This window comes from Nicotiana tomentosiformis, chromosome 12 (assembly GCF_000390325.3).
Source record: "Nicotiana tomentosiformis chromosome 12, ASM39032v3, whole genome shotgun sequence".
NCBI lineage: Eukaryota > Viridiplantae > Streptophyta > Magnoliopsida > Solanales > Solanaceae > Nicotiana > Nicotiana tomentosiformis.
Genome location: NC_090823.1, coordinates 84283197 through 84304757, shown reverse-complemented (window position 1 = coordinate 84304757; position 21561 = coordinate 84283197). Strand labels below are relative to the sequence as shown.

The window sequence follows — 21561 nt, the reverse complement described above, 5'->3', positions numbered from 1 at the left end:
TTTGCCCTTGTACTATGAACTGAAGTTCCTGAAATTTACACTATAAATTAAAGAACTTCAGACTAATTTGTCTGAAGTTTGCACTATGAAGTGAGGAAAAACTGAAGTTTGCCCTTGCACTATGAACTGAAGTTTCTCAAGTTTGCACTACAAATTGAAGAACTTCAGACTAATTTGTCTGAGGTTTGCACTATGAAGTGAGGGAAAACTGAAGTTTTTCCTTGCACTATGAACTAAAATTTGCGTGATTGCCTTTGCAAGTCAGACCAAATTTTAGACAAAAATATCTGAAGTTTTGCTTTGATAGGGCTACACTTCAGGCAAAAAATTCTCAAGTTCAAACTTCAGACATAAACATTTGCTACTTCAGGCCTGTATACCTGAAGTTACCCGAAAAGTGAGTATGCTTACAATTTTGTTTTGCAAAGTGGGTATAGGTTAAAATGTGATCCAAAAACTGGGTATAGATGCAAATCCTCCAAGGAAAACATGGAGTGTATAATTAGTTGTTACCTATATACTAACAATTTGAAAACTATTTACTCATGAAATCACATTTATAAGACATGAGGATTTTGGGAACATCAATTCTATGAGCGAGGTTAGCTAACATACGTTAAAATATCCCAAAGGAGCTCAGCTTCTTCATTCCCAAGTCACTTAGTAAGAATTTTAATCTATACAACACAATAGGTAGAAGAAATTAATCCCCCAATTCCAACATTCAACTATACTCAATTTACAATTACACAATGTGCCTCCGCAAGATGAGAGCTTTTCCTCCACTCAACTGGCAGCTTCTGTTTTTGCCTACGCAAGGCTGCGTATCCTACACATGGATAAATCCCTAAAGATTCAACTCTCCTTCTAAGCTCCAATCTACTTCCTTGAGCTCAAACTAATCAATATTATGCTAGTGAAATTGCAAGGTTTTATATTCTCCCCACTTAGAAACATTCGGCCTGAATGTTGAAACTTAGCCCTTGTTACGCATGAAATGGAGCTTTACACGTTAACCACATGCCAAACTCCATAAGACCCTCAAATTTCACTAACTCCTTTTTTTCAGAAAAATTTGCCAGAGTTCCTTTGTACTAAGGCCTATCAACCTGCCAGCAAACAAAAGAAACCACACCAAGAAACATTTGTACTAGCCCTATAAAGCATCATAGTAATGTACACCACTAAGCATCTCATCCTTTCCTTCTCCATATCATCAACTGGCATAAATTCTCCAAGCCATGGATAGACACTAATACATGAACTCATACATAGAGTAAACAACAACAACAACAACAACAACAACAACAACAACAACAACAACAACAACAACAACAACAACAACAACAACAACAACAATAATAATAATAATAATAATATATAAGACAAGAAAATTCTAATTCTCTTTATATACTTCCATCTTGTTCATGAAACAAATGAGGATATCTTTTTTCATGTCTTCTTCCGCTTCTCAAGTTGCCTCTTTGACATGTTAATTTCTCCATAATACCTTAACAGAGGCAATTTCCTTAGTTTTCAATTTCAAAACTTGCCTATTAAGAATAGCAATAGGAACTTCTTTGTAAGTCGAGCCTTCATTAATTTCAATAGTCTTTGTAGGTAAAATGAGGGATAGGTCACCTATCAGTTTTTTTCAACATAGACACATGGAACACGAAATGTACGGAAGACAACTCTTGAGGCAATTCAAGTCTATAGGCTACTTGGCCAATATTTTTCGATATTCTATAGGAGTTAATTTTCCCTTCTTCTAAACATTACACTTTTCATGGGAGAAACTTTCAAGAACACCCAATCATCTTCTTTGGACTCCAAATCTCTTCGTCGAATATCTCAATAGGACTTTTGGCGATATTGAGTGGTCTTTAATCGATCTTTGATTATTTTTACTTTTTTCATAGCTTGGTGAACAAGGTCGGGACCTAATAATTCCGCCTCACCAACTTCGAACTACCCAACAGGAGATCTACACCTCCTCCTATACAAAGCTTCGAAGGGAGCCATTTGAATGCTCGCGTGATAACTATTATTTTAAGCAAATCAATAAGTGGCAAGTGATCATCCCAACTATCTTTGAAATCAAAAACACATGCTCGCAACATAAACTTGAATGGCTGAATTGTCAGAATGGAAAGCTATGCTAAGTTTGACTTGAGTACACAAGCTCTTTTGAAACTTTTGTCAGAAGTTAGCTATATATTGTGCACCTCTATTAGAGATAAACTAGGGTACTGTACAACCTGACTATTTTTTTTTATGTACAACTAAGCTTACTGTTCTACAGTGTCAGTAGTCTTCACGGGTAAAAGGTATGTTGACTTCGTAAGTCGATCAATAATCACCCAAATTAAATCAAACTTACGAAACAAGCACAGTAGACCTACTACAAAGTCCATTTGATCACTTCCCACTTCCAAGTCGGGATCTCTATGTTCTAAGCTAAGCCTCCAGACCTTTGGTGCTCGGCTTTAATTTGTTGGTAATTTGGACACCTAGCCACAAAGTCAGCTATATTATTCTTCATGTCATTCTATCAATAAATCTCCTTGAGATCATGATATATTTTTGTGGAACCCAGATGTATAGAGTTCCTCGAGCTGTGTGCCTTAGTCATGATTCTCTCTCTAAGCCCATCAACATTAGGAACACATAATCGACCTTGGTACCTCACCGTACCAACATTCACCCCTAGTGCAAAGGTCGTAGTCTTGTTCTTGTGAATTTCTTCCTTCAATTTCACCAAATAATCATATTGCTTTTCCTTTACCTCTACCACTAGAGAAGAATCAACCCTATTTTGCACAACCACACTACCTTGATCGGAGTCCATGAGTCGAACTTCCAAACTTGCTAATCGATGGACCTCTTTCACTATTGGTCTTTTCGATTTACTATATATGTTATGCTTGGGAAAGCTACGTCTATATTAGAGAAGAATTGAAGAGAGCATGATCTTAACTCTGAGTGGAGGGGTGGATTTGTGGTTAGGATAGGAATATAACTAGTCACCATACTTAATTAAATATTGTAATCTTAATGCATTCTTAATAGATTGATTCCATAGGAATATAGGTGTTAATCTATTTTGAATAGGCGAGTAGTAATTCGGGAGAATACTACGAGGGCAATTGTTCGATTAATTAGCAACCATGAGTGAATTATATGAAAGGGAGAGTTAATTAGAATACAATAGGATTAGTGAATCGATCACAACCCTCGAATATTTATCTCTACGGAATACACAACAATTATTTTGTTGCTTGATAAATTAGTTACTTGTTAGAATTATTGCTTAGAATAATCTCACTTTTGAATTCTGATTGACTCGACTGAATAATAATCTTGGTGAAACTAGTGGGTAGTTGGCACTAGTCTATGGGGATTCCACACTCGATTTATCACTTTATTACTTGTATGACCACGTATACTTGGGTGTGCATTTTGGAGCAACAAGTTTTTGGTGTCGTTATCGGGGACTTAAATATTGACTATTTTCTAGTTTTTACTTTAGTTGTTTATTTCGTCAAGTCAGTTCAAGCAGAGGCCTTTTAGCTGGAAACACAACAAACCCTTTTGGTTCTAAGGTCAAATACCAGGACTGAACACTCTTGGTATTTCATTGGGGAATCAACGTAGAGCTACTGAAATACTCACTGTCCTTCAAGGTACTCTTCAAGTTGGTTTTGTAATCTCGAGTCCTAAAAATCGCCTTATTACTAAGGTCCTTAAAAAAGCTAGGGGACGCGTTTGTTTTCCCTATTGGACTTGTACACTACCAACGCAACGTGGGATATGGAAGTGGTGTAGCTATTGTTGCTTTGAGTAGTCAGAATACTGGTGTTATAAGCATTGCTAATGCAGTTTTCGGATCGGAGCCAGATATAGATACATATGTTCTTGCCAAGGCTTTTCAAGTGGATAAAAGCGTAACCGCTCCGATGCAATCAAAATTTTAAGCAGTAAGTTTACTTATAAACACACCTATGGAATTAAGCTTGAAATTTTTGTTATTAATTTGTGTGCTATGTTAAAGGAGAGACATTTTATTGTGCGATTCATTAATAGTTGTGACTGATGCTTAGTTGTTATTGTTGTTGTTGTTGTTAACAGATAATCTTGAGAGGATGAATTTAATTTTTCTCGATTTATTTTTTCTAGTGTTTTTATTTTGTCATGCCCCGACCTTGGGAGATGGACAAGACACTCGATACTTTAACTTGATCGAGCGAACCAACTTTTCATGTCATACCTTTCATAATTCATGCATTCTTTAGAAACATTTAAGGCCTTTATTGATACAATTTGTCTTTCATAAACGTGAATAAAATAACAAAAGAAGTTATTCATACATACTATATGAGACCTCAATTAGAAATGACAAAAACATAACTTAACTCATTGTGTCTATGAAGCCTCTATGACAATATGAATAAGAAAAGATACCGATGACAAGGCCTCAGCTATACCGAAAAGAAGATCTAAATGTTCGTAACATAAAAGGGGTGTCCCGAATATATAATGGGGCTCACCAAAGACCGGATGATGCATCGTAAGCTCCCTCACATAAAATGGGATAAGAAACATATATAAAGAAAAACATGTAGAGATAATATGAAACTTAGAGAAACATTAAATCATTTCATAAAACATTTGAGAATTTGAATTTTAAACAACTTATTATCTTAGGTGGGGGTTCATTAGTTATCGACATTCTGTTAAACTACCATGTGTAAGCATGGAATTCGATCTCGACCCGATCGACTAAGCTATGTTGTGTGGATCGATATTAGTCTGCTAATTCATTAACCCCAGCAAAGGGGGGCTATCTAGTCGTCCAATCTAATGGTACGATCATCGTCCTACATCAGTACATGTAGCTTCGGGTATTAGGCACCTTTAACCTATACTTTCTCGGTTACCTAGCAAGACACCCAAAATAGTTCGTTACATTTGACACTTTTGGCCCAAAATCGTTAACTTTAGAGTTAGGCTCAATAATCACAAAACATTCTCTTTCCATCTCGTCACCATTTACATTTATCATTTGAAACACCGTAGAGACATATTCGTGTTCATGAAAAACTTTAATCATTAAAGGATTTTCATCCATAGGCTTGAAACATTTATAATTTCATCAAGTAAAGCATAGCATGCGAGATTATAACATCGAAAGGAAAACGTAAAAATTGCACGCGGCACCCTATTTGGTCGCCCCCATTTAACCTATACCCATATTTTTAAAATTATTTAACATATACCCTAATTTTAACAACTTCAGATGCCTCCTCTTCTTCCTCCTGACCTATGCGCTCCTTTCTTCCTCCTATTCTTGTCTATCAAATTAACTTTTCAACCACTATTTTAATATATTCACTAATAAAATATGAAGTCAAATTAACAACTTAACCTACATTTGATCAAATATTGTCATAAATTAACAAAACAGAGTATTGTTATTGTTTTCTATTTAAATTCAGAAACCCTGTCAACAAAAGGTAAAACGTGGGCTTCTGCAAATTTTACAATCATTTATTTTGCAAGCTCGAGATACAAATCCAAATGCATCGAGAGCGCAACAGATACTCTCTAGTTCATCTTGTTATGTGTTTATCTTATACTGAATATACAAAAGTTTCAAATCCAGTATGAAGAACATTAAGAATTCTCCATGAGGTAAAGCCCGATGTGATGCCAAACCAGCTCTTAGTTACACTGAAAAGTTAATTTGCCCTGAAGTTTGCATTACAAATTGAAGAACTTCAGATTAATTTATCTGAAGTTTGTACTATGAAGTGAGGGGGAACTGAAAGTTTTCCCTTGCACTATAAACTGAAGTTCCTGAAGTTTGAACTACAAATTGAAGAACTTCAGACTAATTTGTCTGAAGTTTGCACTATGAAGTGAGGGGAAACTGAAGTTTGCCCTTGCACTATGAACTGATGTTCCTGAAATTTACACTATAAATTGAAGAACTTCAGACTAATTTGTCTGAAGTTTGCACTATGAAGTGAGGAAAAACTGAAGTTTGCCCTTGCACTATGAACTGAAGTTTCTCAAGTTTGCACTACAAATTGAAGAACTTCAGACTAATTTATCTGAAGTTTGCACTATGAAGTGAGGGGAAACTGAAGTTTTCCCTCGCACTATGAACTAAAATTTGCGTGATTGCCTTTGCAAGTCAGACCAAATTTCAGACAAAAATATCTGAAGTTTTGCTTTGATAGGGCTACACTTCAGGCAAAAAATTCTCAAGTTCAAACTTCAGACATAAACATTTGCTACTTCAGGCCTGTATACCTGAAGTTACCCGAAAAGTGAGTATGCTTACAATTTTGTTTTGCAAAGTGGGTATAGGTTAAAATGTGATCCAAAAACTGGGTATAGATACAAATCCTCCAAGGAAAACATGGAGTGTATAATTAGTTGTTACCTATATACTAACAATTTGAAAACTATTTACTCATGAAATCACATTTATAAGACATGAGGATTTTGGGAACATCAATTCTATGAGCGAGGTTAGCCAACATACGTTAAAATATCCCAAAGGAGCTCAGCTTCTTCATTCCGAAGTCACTTAGTAAGAATTTTAATCTATACAACACAATAGGTAGAAGAAATTAATCCCCCAATTCCAACATTCAACTATACTCAATTTACAATTACACAATGTGCCTCCGCAAGATGAGAGCTTTTCCTCCACTCAACTGGCAGCTTCTGTTTTTGCCTACGCAAGGCTGCGTATCCTACACATGGATAAATCCCTAAAGATTCAACTCTCCTTCTAAGCTCCAATCTACTTCCTTGAGCTCAAACTAATCAATATTATGCTAGTGAAATTGCAGGGCTTTATATTCTCCCCACTTAGAAACATTCGGCCTGAATGTTGAAACTTAGCCCTTGTTACGCATGAAATGGAGCTTTACACGTTAACCACATGCCAAAATCCATAAGACCCTCAAATTTCACTAACTCCTTTTTTTCAGAAAAATTTGCCAGAGTTCCTTTGAACTAAGGCCTATCAACCTGCCAGCAAACAAAAGAAACCACACCAAGAAACATTTGTACTAGCCCTATAAAGCATCATAGTAATGTACACCACTAAGCATCTCATCCTTTCCTTCTCCATATCATCAACTGGCATAAATTCTCCAAGCCATGGATAGACACTAATACATGAACTCATACATAGAGTAAACAACAACAACAACAACAACAACAACAACAACAACAACAATAATAATAATAATAATAATATATAAGACAAGAAAATTCTAATTCTCTTTATATACTTCCATCTTGTTCATGAAACAAATGAGGATATCTTTTTTCATGTCTTCTTCCGCTTCTCAAGTTGCCTCTTTGACATGTTAATTTCTCCATAATACCTTAACGGAGCCAATTTCCTTAGTTTTCAATTTCAGAACTTGCCTATTAAAAATAGCAATAGGAACTTCTTTGTAAGTCGAGCCTTCATTAATTTCAATAGTCTTTGTAGGTAAAATGAGGGACAGGTCACCTATCAGTTTTTTTCAACATAGACACATGGAACACGAAATGTACGGAAGACAACTCTTGAGGCAATTCAAGTCTATAGGCTACTTGGCCAATATTTTTCGATATTCTATAGGAGTTAATTTTTCCTTCTTCTAAACATTACACTTTTCATGGGAGAAACTTTCAAGAACACCCAATCATCTTCTTTGGACTCCAAATCTCTTCGTCGAATATCTCAATAGGACTTTTGGCGATATTGAGCGGTCTTTAATCGATCTTTGATTATTTTTACTTTTTTCATAGCTTGGTGAACAAGGTCGGGACCTAACAATTCCGCCCCACCAACTTCGAACCACCCAACAGGAGATCTACACCTCCTCCTATACAAAGCTTCGAAGGGAGCCATTTGAATGCTCGCGTGATAGCTATTATTTTAAGCAAATCAATAAGTGGCAAGTGATCATCCCAACTATCTTTGAAATCAAAAACACATGCTCGCAACATAAACTTGAATGGCTGAATTGTCAGAATGGAAAGCTATGCTAAGTTTGACTTGAGTACACAAGCTCTTTTGAAACTTTTGTCAGAAGTTAGCTATATATTGTGCACCTCTATTAGAGATAAACTAGGGTACTGTACAACCTGACTATTTTTTTTTATGTACAACTAAGCTTACTGTTCTACAGTGTCAGTAGTCTTCACGGGTAAAAGGTATGTTGACTTCGTAAGTCGATCAATAATCACCCAAATTGAATCAAACTTACGAAACAAGCACGGTAGACCTACTACAAAGTCCATTTGATCACTTCCCACTTCCAAGTCGGGATCTCTATGTTCTAAGCTAAGCCTCCAGACCTTTGGTGCTCGGCTTTAACTTGTTGGTAATTTGGACACTTAGCCACAAAGTCAGCTATATTATTCTTCATGTCATTCTACCAATAAATCTCCTTGAGATCATGATATATTTTTGTGGAACCCAGATGTATAGAGTTCCTCGAGCTGTGTGCCTTAGTCATGATTCTCTCTCTAAGCCCATCAACATTAGGAACACATAATCGACCTTGGTACCTCACTGTACCAACATTCACCCCTAGTGCAAAGGTCGTAGTCTTGTTCTTGTGAATTTCTTCCTTCAATTTCACCAAATAATCATATTGCTTTTCCTTTACCTCTACCACTAGAGAAGAATCAACCCTATTTTGCACAACCACACTACCTTGATCGGAGTCCATGAGTCGAACTTCCAAACTTGCTAATCGATGGACCTCTTTCACTATTGGTCTTTTCGATTCATCCAAGTAAGCCAAACACCCCATTAACCTCCGGCTGAGAGCATCGGCTACAGTGTTAGCCTTTCCCGGGTGATAGAGAATGTTGATATCGTAATCTTTGAGTAGCTCAAGCCATCTTCTTTGCCTCAAATTCAACTCTCTTTGCTTAAAGATGTATTGGAGACGTTTGTGGTCCTTGAATATATGAATATGAACACCCTACAAATGATGACGCTAAATCTTCAATGCAAAAACCACCACTGCAAACTCCAAATCATGAGTCGAATAATTCTTTTAGTGGTTTTTAAGTTGCCTGGAAGAATAAGTAACAACCTTATCATTTTGCATTAGGATACATCTCAAACCTATTCCCGATGCATCACAATATACCACAAACTCACTCGAACCAACTAGTAAGGTCAACACCAGTGTTGTGGTCAAAAATCTCTTCTCACAAGCATTCGACTATTGAAACTTGGCTGCCTTTTGGGTTAACTTGGTCAATGGAGAAGTAAGAAAGGAAAAACCTTCTACAAACCTCCTACAATAATCGTCCAAACCCAAAAAACTACGAATCTTCGTTGGCGTTGTAAGTCTTAGGCAATTCTTCGCGGCTTCTATCTTTTGCGGATCAACTTTAATCCCTTCACTAGATATCGCGTGGCCCAAGAAAGACACAGACTCAAGCCAAAACTCACTTTGAAAATCTTGCATACAACTCATTATCCTTAAGTGTTTGCAAGGTCTCTTTAAGATGGTTAGAATGATCATCTCGACTCCGTGAGTACACAAGAATATCATCAATGAACACTATCATGGACATGTCGAGGAAAGGCTTGAAAGCTCGATTCAAAAGATCCATGAAAGCTGCTGGAGCATTTGTTAACCCGAAGGACATCACCATAAATTCAAAGTGTTCATATCGAGTTCTAAAGCCATCTTCAGGTATCTTTCTCTCTTATCTTCAACTAGTGATATCTCGATCTCAAGTCAATCTTGGAGAAGTACTTAGCACTTTGTAAGTGATCAAATAAGTCATCAATTCTCGGCAATGGGTACTTGTTCTTGATTGTGACTTTGTTGAGCTACCGATAGTCGATACACATTCTCAATGAACCATATTTCTTCCTCACAAAGAGAACCGATGCACCCCTAAGGTTAAACACTCGACTGTATGAAGATCTTCTCTAGAAGATCCTTCAATTGTTCCTTCAATTCTTTCAACTCGGTTGGGGTCATTCTATAAGACGGAATAGATATAGGTTGAGTGTCTAGCAAGACATCGATCCCAAAATCAATTGTGCAATTTTTTCATATAGGAATTTTTTTCAATTTTTAATATCCGGACTTGGTCCTCCTCCCCAAACGCGATCACAATTCACTTTCTTGGGCTTCTACTCTAACCTTAAAGCTCCAAATCATCCATTTTAGCTCCACAATTGCTTCCTAACATGGAATCACCTCCTACAAAGCATAATACACGTAATAAGTGCAAATTATCGTTATTTAATTAAGCTCAAACACTAATAAAGTACAGTAATTAGAGTGCAAAATATAGATAAAATACGGGTTCCTAGCCTAACATTAGGTATAAACAAAATTTAAAGGAAAAGAGTGCAAGATCAAAGTGATATTATTTTTGTGAAAATAAATATAAACCTTTAAAAGAGAAAATTAAGAGGCTACAATTATTTTTCTTAATGAAATTTTTTTGTACTTTCATGTTAATCAAACGATTTTTAAAGAGAGATAGAATTAAATAATTTTAATTATAGACAGAACGAACAATCAAAATTGTATATTAATCTTTATAGAAGAGTAAATCATTGCTAAAATTTTATACTTTGTGTATACTAATTATTTGAATCTTTTCTCAAAATCGGCTAAACCTTAACGTTGTAATATTGGAAAAAACATACACAGACTCACACAAAAAGGCAAGAGTCTAAGTCAAGATAAGAGTAATTACTATGGGTGTATTTGGATATGAGTCAAGTTGCTCTCCTGAGTAATCTATGGACGATGATGAATGTGGAGGGAAGGGAGTATTATTTCACTTCCGGTGATGACAAGCTTCTCCATTGTCTGGCATGGATCCCATCTTAAATTAAATTTTAATATTCATAATTTGAAAGGCCAGAAGAAAATTAAAAAGATGGGAGAAGAAGAAGGCTATTGATGATTAGAGTATCGACTTTACAACTATTTTCCCGTTTTTGTACATGAATTTATATAGTAAAAGAGCTCTGAATGAACCGTATTTAAGCAAAGACTTAATTCATAAAAATATAAAAAGTGAAGTTAAGAGAAAAAGATGAAGATCGAATATGGGGATGGATAACTTGGTATAATGGAAGAATTTAAACAGGCTATTAGTATAATATGATTAGTCAAACACAAACTACTTCTCAACAAAGTATTTTTGAAAAGCAATTTCTCAAACTAAGTTGATTTTTGAAGCTTAACAGGCTATAACAAGGTAGCAGACAGCTTGGCTAAAGTTGCAGCAGATGAGCAGGATACCAGGAACTATATTTCTCCGAAGGAATTTGCTCGCTAGAACACTAAACATGATAAAACTGAAGTGTCTCAAAAAAGACAACAGCTAATCACAAGAACAGAAAAGAGACCAACGAAAACTTTCATACTCCCTTTCGTTTCAATTTAAATGATACTTTCCTTATTAGTCTGTTTCAATAAGAATGATACATTTCTATATTAAGAAACAATTTAACTTAAAACTTTTATAGACATACAAATATCTTGGCCCCACAAAGTTTTTGCACTTTAAGCTTTTAACACTGCATATTTCAAAAGGCTTTTTTTCGTTAGACTTTGTTCCAAGTCAAACTACATGATCTAAATTGGAACCGAAATGTATGAAATAGTAAGCATCGATAGTCTCAAAACCAGCCAAATAAACGTTAACAAGAGTTCTTTTCTGCTGCACATCAAACAATTTCCCATTAAAGCAGAGAATTGCCTCCTTTCTCCAGTCTCATGTTTCACTGAACGAGCAAGAACCTTTTTGTCTCTCCCTGCAAAAAAGGAGGGAATAGTAATAAGCACAAATAATTGAAAGCAATTACATTTAGTAGCCAAAAAAAAAACAATTACATTGATCTGGCTATGGAACCATCAGTTAGGAAGCATCATTTTCCAAGTACAAATGACACTACAATCAGGCTTCTGCTAGTTTTAATCGCGGGACAATGTTCATTGATTGGAGCTCCTGGATTAGGAGCTTGCAAGCATAAGGCAACTTCATTGTAGATATATTTTCCCCGTTCTTGCACATAGAGCAAATGCCAGTCTTAAGCTTGTAGTTGTAATATCCCAATAAACCACATTTTCGACAAACCTGAACCTCAAAGGGATCGCTGGAAATCATCAAGCGCTCGTATATTAACATACTTGCACCATATGCAATCAAGCAATCACGTTCCATTTCTCCCACACGTAAACCTCCATTTCTGCTCCTCCCTTCGGTAGGTTGTCTTGTGATCATAACACGAGGCCCACTCCCGCGAGCATGCATTTTATCTAGGACCATGTGTTTCAGTTTTTGGTAATATATTGGCCCCATGAAGATGTATGCTTGTAGTGGCATACCAGTTATACCTGAATAAATAAAGTCCTTGCCATTGTAGCTAAAGCCGTGCTTTACCAGAGTCTCACTGATTGTGTCAACTGTGTCTGCATGGCCACTGGGTTCTCCGAAAGCACTGCCGTAATGAAACCTACCACATGAAACGCCAGCTTTACTTCCAAGAAGCTCTATCATCTTTCCCACTGTCATTCGGCTTGGAAATCCATGAGGATTCATAATAAGATCAGGGCAAATGCCACGTTCAGAAAATGGAAAATCTTCCTGCTGTACAATGGTGCCACACACTCCTTTCTGCCCATGTCTACTGCTGAACTTGTCACCAATCTCAGGCCTGCGGGTATGACGGATCATAAATTTGATGCATAAATTGTTGTTCTTATCAGAGTGAAGAGCTACCCTATCAACAACAGGCGTCTCCCCTTCGGGACCTTTATAAGTTTGTCTACTTGGCTTATATGCGCTATCCGGCAAGCTCATAGGAGACGAGACTGGTGTCCTCGTGACTGTAGGGGACTCCTTGTTGATATAGATATCATGGGGTCTAATAATTTCTCCTGGAGAAGCTAGTCCATCTTCATCCAGAATCTGCATCCTCTCAGCTTCATATCCTTGACGCTGTGGTTTAATTATTCTATCTGATGTGTTGTTCTCATACTTCAGACATGTGGCTGAGTACTTCTTCATCACTATGCAACGCCCAAAACCTCGATCCAAAGAAGACTTGTTCATTACTATTGCATCCTCAATGTCATACCCACTATAACTCATCACAGCAACAGTGGCATTCTGCCCAGCCCCTAGTTTATCATAACCAACCAGCTCTATCGTTCTTGTAGTCAGTAAAGGGCGTTGAGGATACACCAAAAGGTAGATCAATGTGTCCATCCGACTCAACTGATTATAGGCAATGTTTCCCATAGCTTGCTTACCCATCGCACACTGATAGGTATTCCTAGGGGACTGATTGTGATGAGGATAAGGTATCAAACCAGCACAAACACCTAAGATTGTAAAAGGCTCAATCTCAATATGTGTTGTCTCTGGCGTAGCCTCCTTCTCGTATAGAGCAATCTGAAAAACATGCATTTGCGCAGTCAGTACTAGTGTAAATAATACTATAATCAATACACTACCAGAATGCACTCCTCATTTGCTTGACACAAACCAATGAGTTGTTCTCCTCGTTGACATCAAGATATTCTATCAAACCATCCTTTAGAAAGCTGTCGAAGTTGCGCACACCATCCTACAAAGAATAAATTTTCAAATCAGATGCAGAACTGACATAAAACATACAGCTCCGAAGTAAGATCCAGGTAAGATGAGTACCCTCAACTCTTTCATATGTTGTTCCTTGATTCTGGAAACACCTTTGTCAGCAATAACAAGTGGACGACAAACACGTCCACCATCTGAGGCGATGTAGACAGAGCGCTGCAAGAGATAATGAATCACCAGAAAATTCCAAATGATAAAAGCAAAGAGGGAAAATGTAAATATTTTGCCAACAGCATCACTATGGTGGAGTAATGCTACCATAAAAACTATCAGAGATATAGGAATTATCTATATGGCTCCTGATACAGAAGGAACCATTTTCTCCCAGACCTTGGAATATCTATGTTTTGGAAAATTAACAGAATTTAATTAAATCCAAAGACATGGGATCTCCTATTCTCGGAAAGATTTCACCAGCTGATCGGTTTCAGCCTCTCAAATTTTAATATTCTCATTTTACAGTAAAACAAGCAAATGATACCTTAGTGGACATCTATTCATCTTTCCTTCCATTAGTATGAAAAGTAAGACTTCATTTAAAATATATAGTTGCCATGTTCCCTTAGATTTAAGTGCCAAAAGACACCAAGAAAGCCTTTGGTCCCTGAATGCAATCTTCACCCTGATACAGCTTGAACTAAAAGGGATTTCAACACTAATATAGGTAGTTTTAACAAGTGACAAAACCAACACTAGGACGACGATGCAAAAGAACAAACTGTCAAATTACCTGCTTTTCATTCACAAAGATGCTTATAAACTCCCCAATTTTACCAGCCCTCCGTAGCTTCCTCATTGCATTAGCAAATCGCTGATTGAAGAGCAGATTATTGGTGAAAAGTGGACAACAAGCCTATGTTCAAAAACAGATACAGGAAAAAACCATTGCTGTTCCACTTCTCGCAAGAACATACCTGTGGACTCCTGTGCTTGCCTAGAATAAGTCCATTTAATATGATGAGATAGGAACTTGGCATGTGAAGTTCTTCTGCTGAAAGTTGTTCCAAGTCCTCAACACCCAAGCAGTAGCACAGAGAAATAATAGGGTGCTCATCCTCATCTGTCGTAACATGAGTCATCAATGCCAGGTTTTTCACCAATCCACAAGCTTCACCTTCCGGGGTGTCACAAGGGCAGAGCATCCCCCACTGGCTTGGTTGCAGTGCTCTAGGACCACTAACTTTTCTAGACTTCTCAAACTGTGGCGAGATCTTTGTCATGTGGCCCAATGATCCAATGTATGATAACCGAGCAACAACCTGAGTCATGCCTTTCCTGTGCATCCTAAATCGTTTTACATCCCAGTTGCCTGTAGAAAGGGTTCTCTCCATGCCCACAGTAATACTATCTTTGGCTATGAATGGAGAAATGTCCAAACGGCTGGAGCGACTGGGCCTTGCTAGAAGGGCATCAACTGTCTTCCTAGCTTCATCATTCATCGTCTTGAACAAATCCTCAAAAAGGAGAGATAACAGCTGACCGGAGAGCTCCAGTCGTTTGTTCCCAACATAGTCCTTGTCATCCATAGCATCCTTGTTTAGGATTGCTTCCATCATGCGCCTCATCATTACTGCAACATATATGCATTTTTTGCGGAAATTATGTTGATGTACAGGAACATTTGCAAGAAATATGTCACGAAGAATACTTAAAGCTCGCGCTCCCTTCTCAACTGGACCAGCAGAATATGAAGACATTTTCAGCATCTTATCACTCTCGAGGAACTCCAATGCCTGATGTTGCGTATACACCTTGAGATCTGCACACTCCTCGATTGATGGCAAAAGCAGAGCACTAAACCGAGGATCTCTTCCTATCATTTGCACAACCTCTTGATCGCTCTCCATACCCATGGCCTTCATGACAATCATGATGGGGACCTTGGTTTTGAACATATTCAACTCCAAGTACACCTTTTCTTTCTCCATTTTTACAATTGTTTTGCTTTTTGTTTTTTCTGTGCTGCTGGTAACAGATGCTTGCACACACCCTTTTTTATCGGTATCAATGATTATTCTGTTCTTCGAGAGCTGCTCCTGAATCAGAATTACCTTCTCAGTCCCTTTGATGACAAAATAACCTCCGGGGTCAAGTGGGCATTCTCCAAGTTTTGCTAGTTCTTCTTCATCCTTCCCATATAGCACACAGCAACAACTTCTAAGCATAACCGGCATCCTTCCAATGGTAACATTCTTCTTTGTTTGCACTGATATCTGGCCATGACTTCCCGTTGTGTATTCGATATCGACATAAATTGGAGCCGCATAGGTAAGGTCACACAGCCGACATTTCTGTGGATTTAGTTTCTCCGTTACGCCATCAACCATAATTGATGGTTCACCAATATGAACATCATTGTACTTAAGATAAATGTTAGGGTCCAGTATCGATCTAATCTCCTTATTCGCTTGGACGATCTTCTTTATTTCCGTCTTGACAAAGTAATTGAAGGAGTCTAAGTGTTGCTTCACCAATCCTCTCACCTTCAAGAATTCTGGAACAAGCTGATACTTGTCCACCAAATTCTTAATAGGAGATGCAAGGTACTGCTTGTCAATTCCGTGGCTCAAGTCATTTGTCGGATTGGACATGGTGGAATCATCTCCCATACCCATTGCCAATCAATTTTCCAGCAAAAGAAAACCAGAAACAGAAAGAATCCAAATTGAAACAAAGCAAGATGATCCGTTTCACCCTGCAACAACAAACAATGGGCACGATTAAACATAAATATACAAATAGAACTATTAACTATCACTAGCAGCTTTATCCAAGAAAAATAAGGAAAGATGCAGTTATACGAGTGACAAATTTTCTGCTTTATTACAACATATTACTATTTCAAGACCTAATTTTTTGAAAGATAAAAAACTCTTTCTTTCATGCCAGCCTTAAAGCAATCAATTTACGACAATGAAGAATCAAAACATCAGCAAAAATTAGTGATTTTTCTGTATATTTACATAAAAAACTCAAAACCCTAAGATTGAAACAATGGAAACATAGAGGGAAAGGAGGCTTACGATTTCCAAATCCCCTACTTCAGAGCTCTGTTCGAAGGGTTTAACGGAGGCCAGCAAAAGTGAAGCTAAAAGAGAGAGGGTTTTGGGGAAAAACAGAGGAAAGTTTTCCCACTTATGTTTTTTTTTTAGCAGAAAGAAGAATATGGCAGAATCAAATTAATTATTTAATTCTGTAGGCCGTATACCATACAAGTTTTGAGAGAAATTAAGTATTTTACCAAAAATAAAAATATATTTTGACAAATATGTTGTTGTTATAAAATAAAGACAGTAAAATAACGACAAGTATAGAGAGAAACTGATATATTATTCAAACTTATGTATATAATGAACTGAATTCTCATCTATTTATAGAAGAAAGGAAGTTGTTGTGTAAGCTGCTACTGCAAGCTGCTGTGTAAGCTGCTTGTAAGTTGTTGTGTAAGCTGCTACTCTAAGCTGTTGTCCCAGATATAGATAATCTTCTACCATGTGTAATATTTATCCATAACGGAGTACCGAAAGGATAAGCTTCTTCATGAGGCTTATTTCCAATAGATTACTAAATAGATAAACATATTTACGGCGGAGTCTCATATGGATAAGCTTCTTCAGGAAGCTTATTTTCAACGGAGTACTAAATGAACATCCATAATATAATATATTTATAACACTCCCCCTTGGATATTCATTAAAAGATAATATGCCTCATTAAAACCTTACTAGGAAAAACCCTGTGGGAAAAAAATCCCTAGTGAAGGAAAAAGAGTACACATATTTAGTAATACGCATTGCTAGCTGCCTCATTAAAAACTTTATAAGGAAAACTCTGTGGAAAAAAATTTTAGTAAGGAAAAAAGAGTACATCGCGTATTTTACTCCCCTGATGAAAACCTTGTTTCAAATATTTAAGTCTCTGCATTCCAATCTTGTATACCATCTTCTCAAAAGTTGAAGTTGGTAAAGATTTAGTGAATAAATCTGTCGGATTGTCACTTGAACGGATTTGTTGCACATCAATGTCACCATTTTTCTGAAGATCGTGTGTGTAGAATAATTTTAGTGAAATGTACTTCGTTCTATCTCCTTTTATAAATCCTCTCTTCAATTGGGCTATGCATGCAGCATTGTCCTCGTATAAAATTGTAGATCTTTTATCACATTCCAAACCACATTTTTCTTGAATAAAATGAATCACTGATCTCAACCATACGCATTCCCTACTTGCTTCATAAATAGCTATTATCTCAGCATGATTAGAGGAAGTAGCAACAATAGATTGCTTTGTGGAGCGTCATGATATGACAGTACCTCCACATGTAAACATGTACCCGGTTTGAGATCGTACTTTATGGGGATCAGATAAATAATATATATCTGCATAACCAATAAGATCTGCACTATCTTTGTTAGCATAAAACAAACTCATATCAAGAGTTCCCTTTAAATATCGCAAAATATGCTTAATCCCATTCCAATGTCTCTTTGTAGGAGAAGAGCTATATCTTGCTAGTAAATTAACAGAAAATGCTATGTTAGGCCTTGTAGCATTAGCAAGATGCATTAGTGCACCGATTGCACTGAGATAGGGTACTTCAGGATCAAGGAGTTCCTTATCCTCTTCTGGAAGTCGGAACAAATCTTTATTCACTTCAAGTGATCGAACAACTATTGGTGTACTCAATGGGTACGCTTTGTCCATGTAAAAGCGTTTTAAGACCCTTTCTATATAGGCAGATTGATGGATAAAGATCTCGTCTGTTAAATGTTCAATTTGCAGACCAAGACAAAGTTTTATCTTTCCAAGATCTTTCATCTCAAATTCTTTTTTAAGATATTCAATTGCCTTTTGGAGCTCTTCTGAAGTTCCAAAAAGATTTATGTCATCAACATAAACAGCAAGTATAACAAATTCTGAAGCCATTTTCTTTATAAAAATACATGGACAAATAACATCATTTATGTAACCCTCTTTCATCAAATATTCACTAAGGCGATTCTATCACATGCGCCCAGATTGCTTTAAACCGTACAAAGACCTTTGTAATCTGATTGAGTATATTTCCCGAGATTTTGAATATGCTTCAGGCATTTTAAATTCTTCAGGGATTTTCATATAAATTTCATTATCAAGTGACCCGTACAGATAAGCTGTAACTACATCCATTAGATGTATTTCAAGCCTTTCACGTAAGGCTAAACTGATGAGATATCGAAATGTTATGGCATTCATAACTGGTGAATATGTTTCTTCATAATCGACTCCAGGTCGTTGTGAGAATTCTTGTGCAACAAGACGAGCCTTGTATTTTTCAACTTCATTTTTATCATTTCTTTTTTCGCACAAAAATCTATTTATGACCAACTGGTTTTATACCAGCAGGTGTTTGGACTACTAGTCCAAAGACCTCTCTTTTAGCAAGTCCATTCAATTCTGATTGAATTGCCCCTTTCCATTTTGGCCAATCAGATCTTTGTCGACATTCTTCGATAGATCGGGATTCAAAATCCTCACTATCTTCCATAATGTTAAGTGCAACATTATATGCAAAAATATTATCCACCACTATTTCAGATCGATTTAAGTAAATCCCATCACCAATAGAACTTATTAAAAGTTTCTCGCTCACTTGAGTCTTGGGTTCATTGATTTCTTCATAAATCTCAGAACTAATCAGATCTTGGATCTCTCCAGGAGATCCCTTCATAGTATCATTATCATTTGTCGATTTTCTTTTTCGAGGATTTCGATCCTTAGAACCCAAAGGCCTACCACGCTTCAGGCGTGCTTTAGGTTCACTAGCTCTCATGCTATTATATGGTCCAGCTGAGACATCAATTCGGATAGATACATTCTCTATAGGGATATGTGACTTAGTTATCATATTCAAATCAGTAAATGCGTCTAGCAATTGATTTGCTATATTTTTTAAATGGATGATCTTCTAGACCTTGTGATTACATATAGTGGTACGTGGATCAAAGTGAGATAATGATGAAACTTTTCACACAATTTCTCTTTTGATTTCCTTTTTCTCTCCCCCTAATTGTGAAAAATTTATTTCATCAAATCGACAATCTGCAAATCGAGCAGTAAATAAATCTCCCGTCAATAGTTCAAGATAGCGAATAATAGAGGGTGATTCAAACCCAATATATATTCCTAACGTTATTTAGGGGGCCCATCTTACTGCGTTGTGGTGATGCTACTGGCACATATACAGCACATCCAAAAATTCGTAGATGGGCAATATTTGGTTCATGACCAAAAACTAATTGTGACGGAGAATATCTATTATAATGTGTTGGTCTGAGACGGATAAGTGATGTTACGTGCAAGATAGCATGACCCCAAACAGTAGTGGGCAATTTTATTTTCATAAGTAGTGGTCTTGCTATCAATTGCAACCGTTTAATAAATGACTCTGCAAGGCCATTTTGAGTATGAACACAAGCTACATGATGTTCAACTTTTATTCCAACTGATAGACAGTAATTATCAAAAGCTTGAGATGAGAATTCTCCAGCATTATCAAGGCGAATAGTATTTATAGGATAATCTGAGAATTGTGCCCTTAATCGAATTATTTGGGCTAATAACTTTGCAAACGCCAGGTTGCGAGATGATAGTAGGCACACATGAGACCATCTTGAAGATGCATCTATTAGGACCATAAAATATCTAAACAGCTCACTTGGTGGGTGAATAGGTCCACATATATCCCCATGTATACGTTCTAAAAAGGCAGGGGACTCAATGCCAACCTTCATTGGTGATGGTCTAGTGATCATTTTGCCTTGATAAAAAGCATCACAAGAAAATTCATTATTTGTAAGAATCTTCGGGTTCTTTAATGGATGCCCACTCGAATTTTCAGTAATTCATCTCATCATTATTGATCCAGGATGGCCCAAATGGCCATGCCAAAATACAAAAGTATTTGAATCAGTAAACTTCTGGTTTACGATAGAGCGTGCTTCAATTATACTAATCTTTGAATAGTATAAGCCAGAAAATAAAGTTGGTAACTTTTCTACAATGTATTTCTGGCCAGAAATATTCTTTGTAATACAAAGATATTCCACATTCATTTCATCTATTGTCTCAACATGATACCCATTTCGGCGGATATCTATAAAACTCAACAAGTTTCTTCGGGACTTGGAGGAGAACAATGCATTGTCGATAATAAATTTTGTTCCCTTAGACAGAAATACAGTAGCTCTTCTGGAGCCTTCAATCAAACTTATATTACCAGAAATTGTTGAAACATTTATTTTTTCCTTATGCAAATAAGAAAAGTATTTTTGATCTTTGAATATGGCATGAATTGTTCCACTATCAATTACACAAATATCTTTATGATTGGTCTTTGATCCAAACATAATTTGAGGATTATCCATGCTCTTTAAAATGACATAAATAAAATAAATATGATAGTAAATATCATTTTCAAAGCATAACTTTTATTTATGTACAACAATTACATAACCATATTATCTACTACAAACAACAAAAATTAAAATATTTACATTTCTACAGATTCACTACCGATCACATGATTTGTTTCTTCTTCTGGGAGTACAAAATAATCAGCTACATCTAAATGCATGAAGTCTAAATTATCTTCAGAAATAAAATTTACTTCAACATTTTTCTCTGTCTTCTTCAGGGAGGCTTGATACAGCTCAACCAGGTGCTTTGGCGTATGACATGTACGTGACCAGTGCCCTTTTCCTCCACATCTATAGCATGCATTTTCTGGCTTTGCTGCTTGCACCGCTTCATGCTTTTGTTCCTTCCTTTTCCACTACTGGTGGTGAGGAGGTTTCTTTGGTGCATTGTTATTATCACGATTAGAGTTTCCTTCCCGACCACGGC

The 21561-nt window shown here is 36.7% G+C and overlaps 1 protein-coding gene across 2 annotated transcripts; it reads right to left on the bottom strand.

Moving 5' to 3' along the window:
* Positions 1 to 11441: 11441 nt before the first annotated feature.
* On the bottom strand, positions 11442 to 16836 carry LOC104099159 (DNA-directed RNA polymerase III subunit 2). 2 transcript variants are annotated; one of them, XR_011413140.1, is made up of 7 exons: positions 16701 to 16836; positions 14592 to 16372; positions 14408 to 14488; positions 13729 to 13833; positions 13565 to 13645; positions 11907 to 13470; positions 11442 to 11827 (listed from the first exon to the last, which is right to left on the bottom strand). XR_011413140.1 is itself a non-coding variant. In XM_018771769.3 (6 exons), the coding sequence occupies exons 2-6, from the start codon at positions 16290 to 16292 to the stop codon at positions 11971 to 11973; spliced, it is 3468 nt and encodes a 1155-aa protein (XP_018627285.1). In that variant the 5' UTR covers positions 16293 to 16372; positions 16701 to 16836; the 3' UTR covers positions 11903 to 11970. The 2 variants fall into 2 exon arrangements, 1 of the variants encoding a protein (XP_018627285.1); XM_018771769.3 differs by lacking the exon at positions 11442 to 11827 and having other exon boundaries at positions 11903 to 13470.
* Positions 16837 to 21561: the final 4725 nt, after the last annotated feature.

Excerpts from the sequence above, each read along its gene's own strand:
- LOC104099159 (XM_018771769.3), bottom strand. The coding sequence starts at position 16,292 with ATGGGTATGGGAGATGATTCCACCATGTCCAATCCGACAAATGACTTG. Across the intron at positions 13,646-13,728 it reads AACATATGAAAGAGTTGAGG|GATGGTGTGCGCAACTTCGA; the intron begins GTACTCATCTTA and ends TATTCTTTGTAG. Across the intron at positions 13,471-13,564 it reads ACGAGGAGAACAACTCATTG|ATTGCTCTATACGAGAAGGA; the intron begins GTTTGTGTCAAG and ends CATGTTTTTCAG.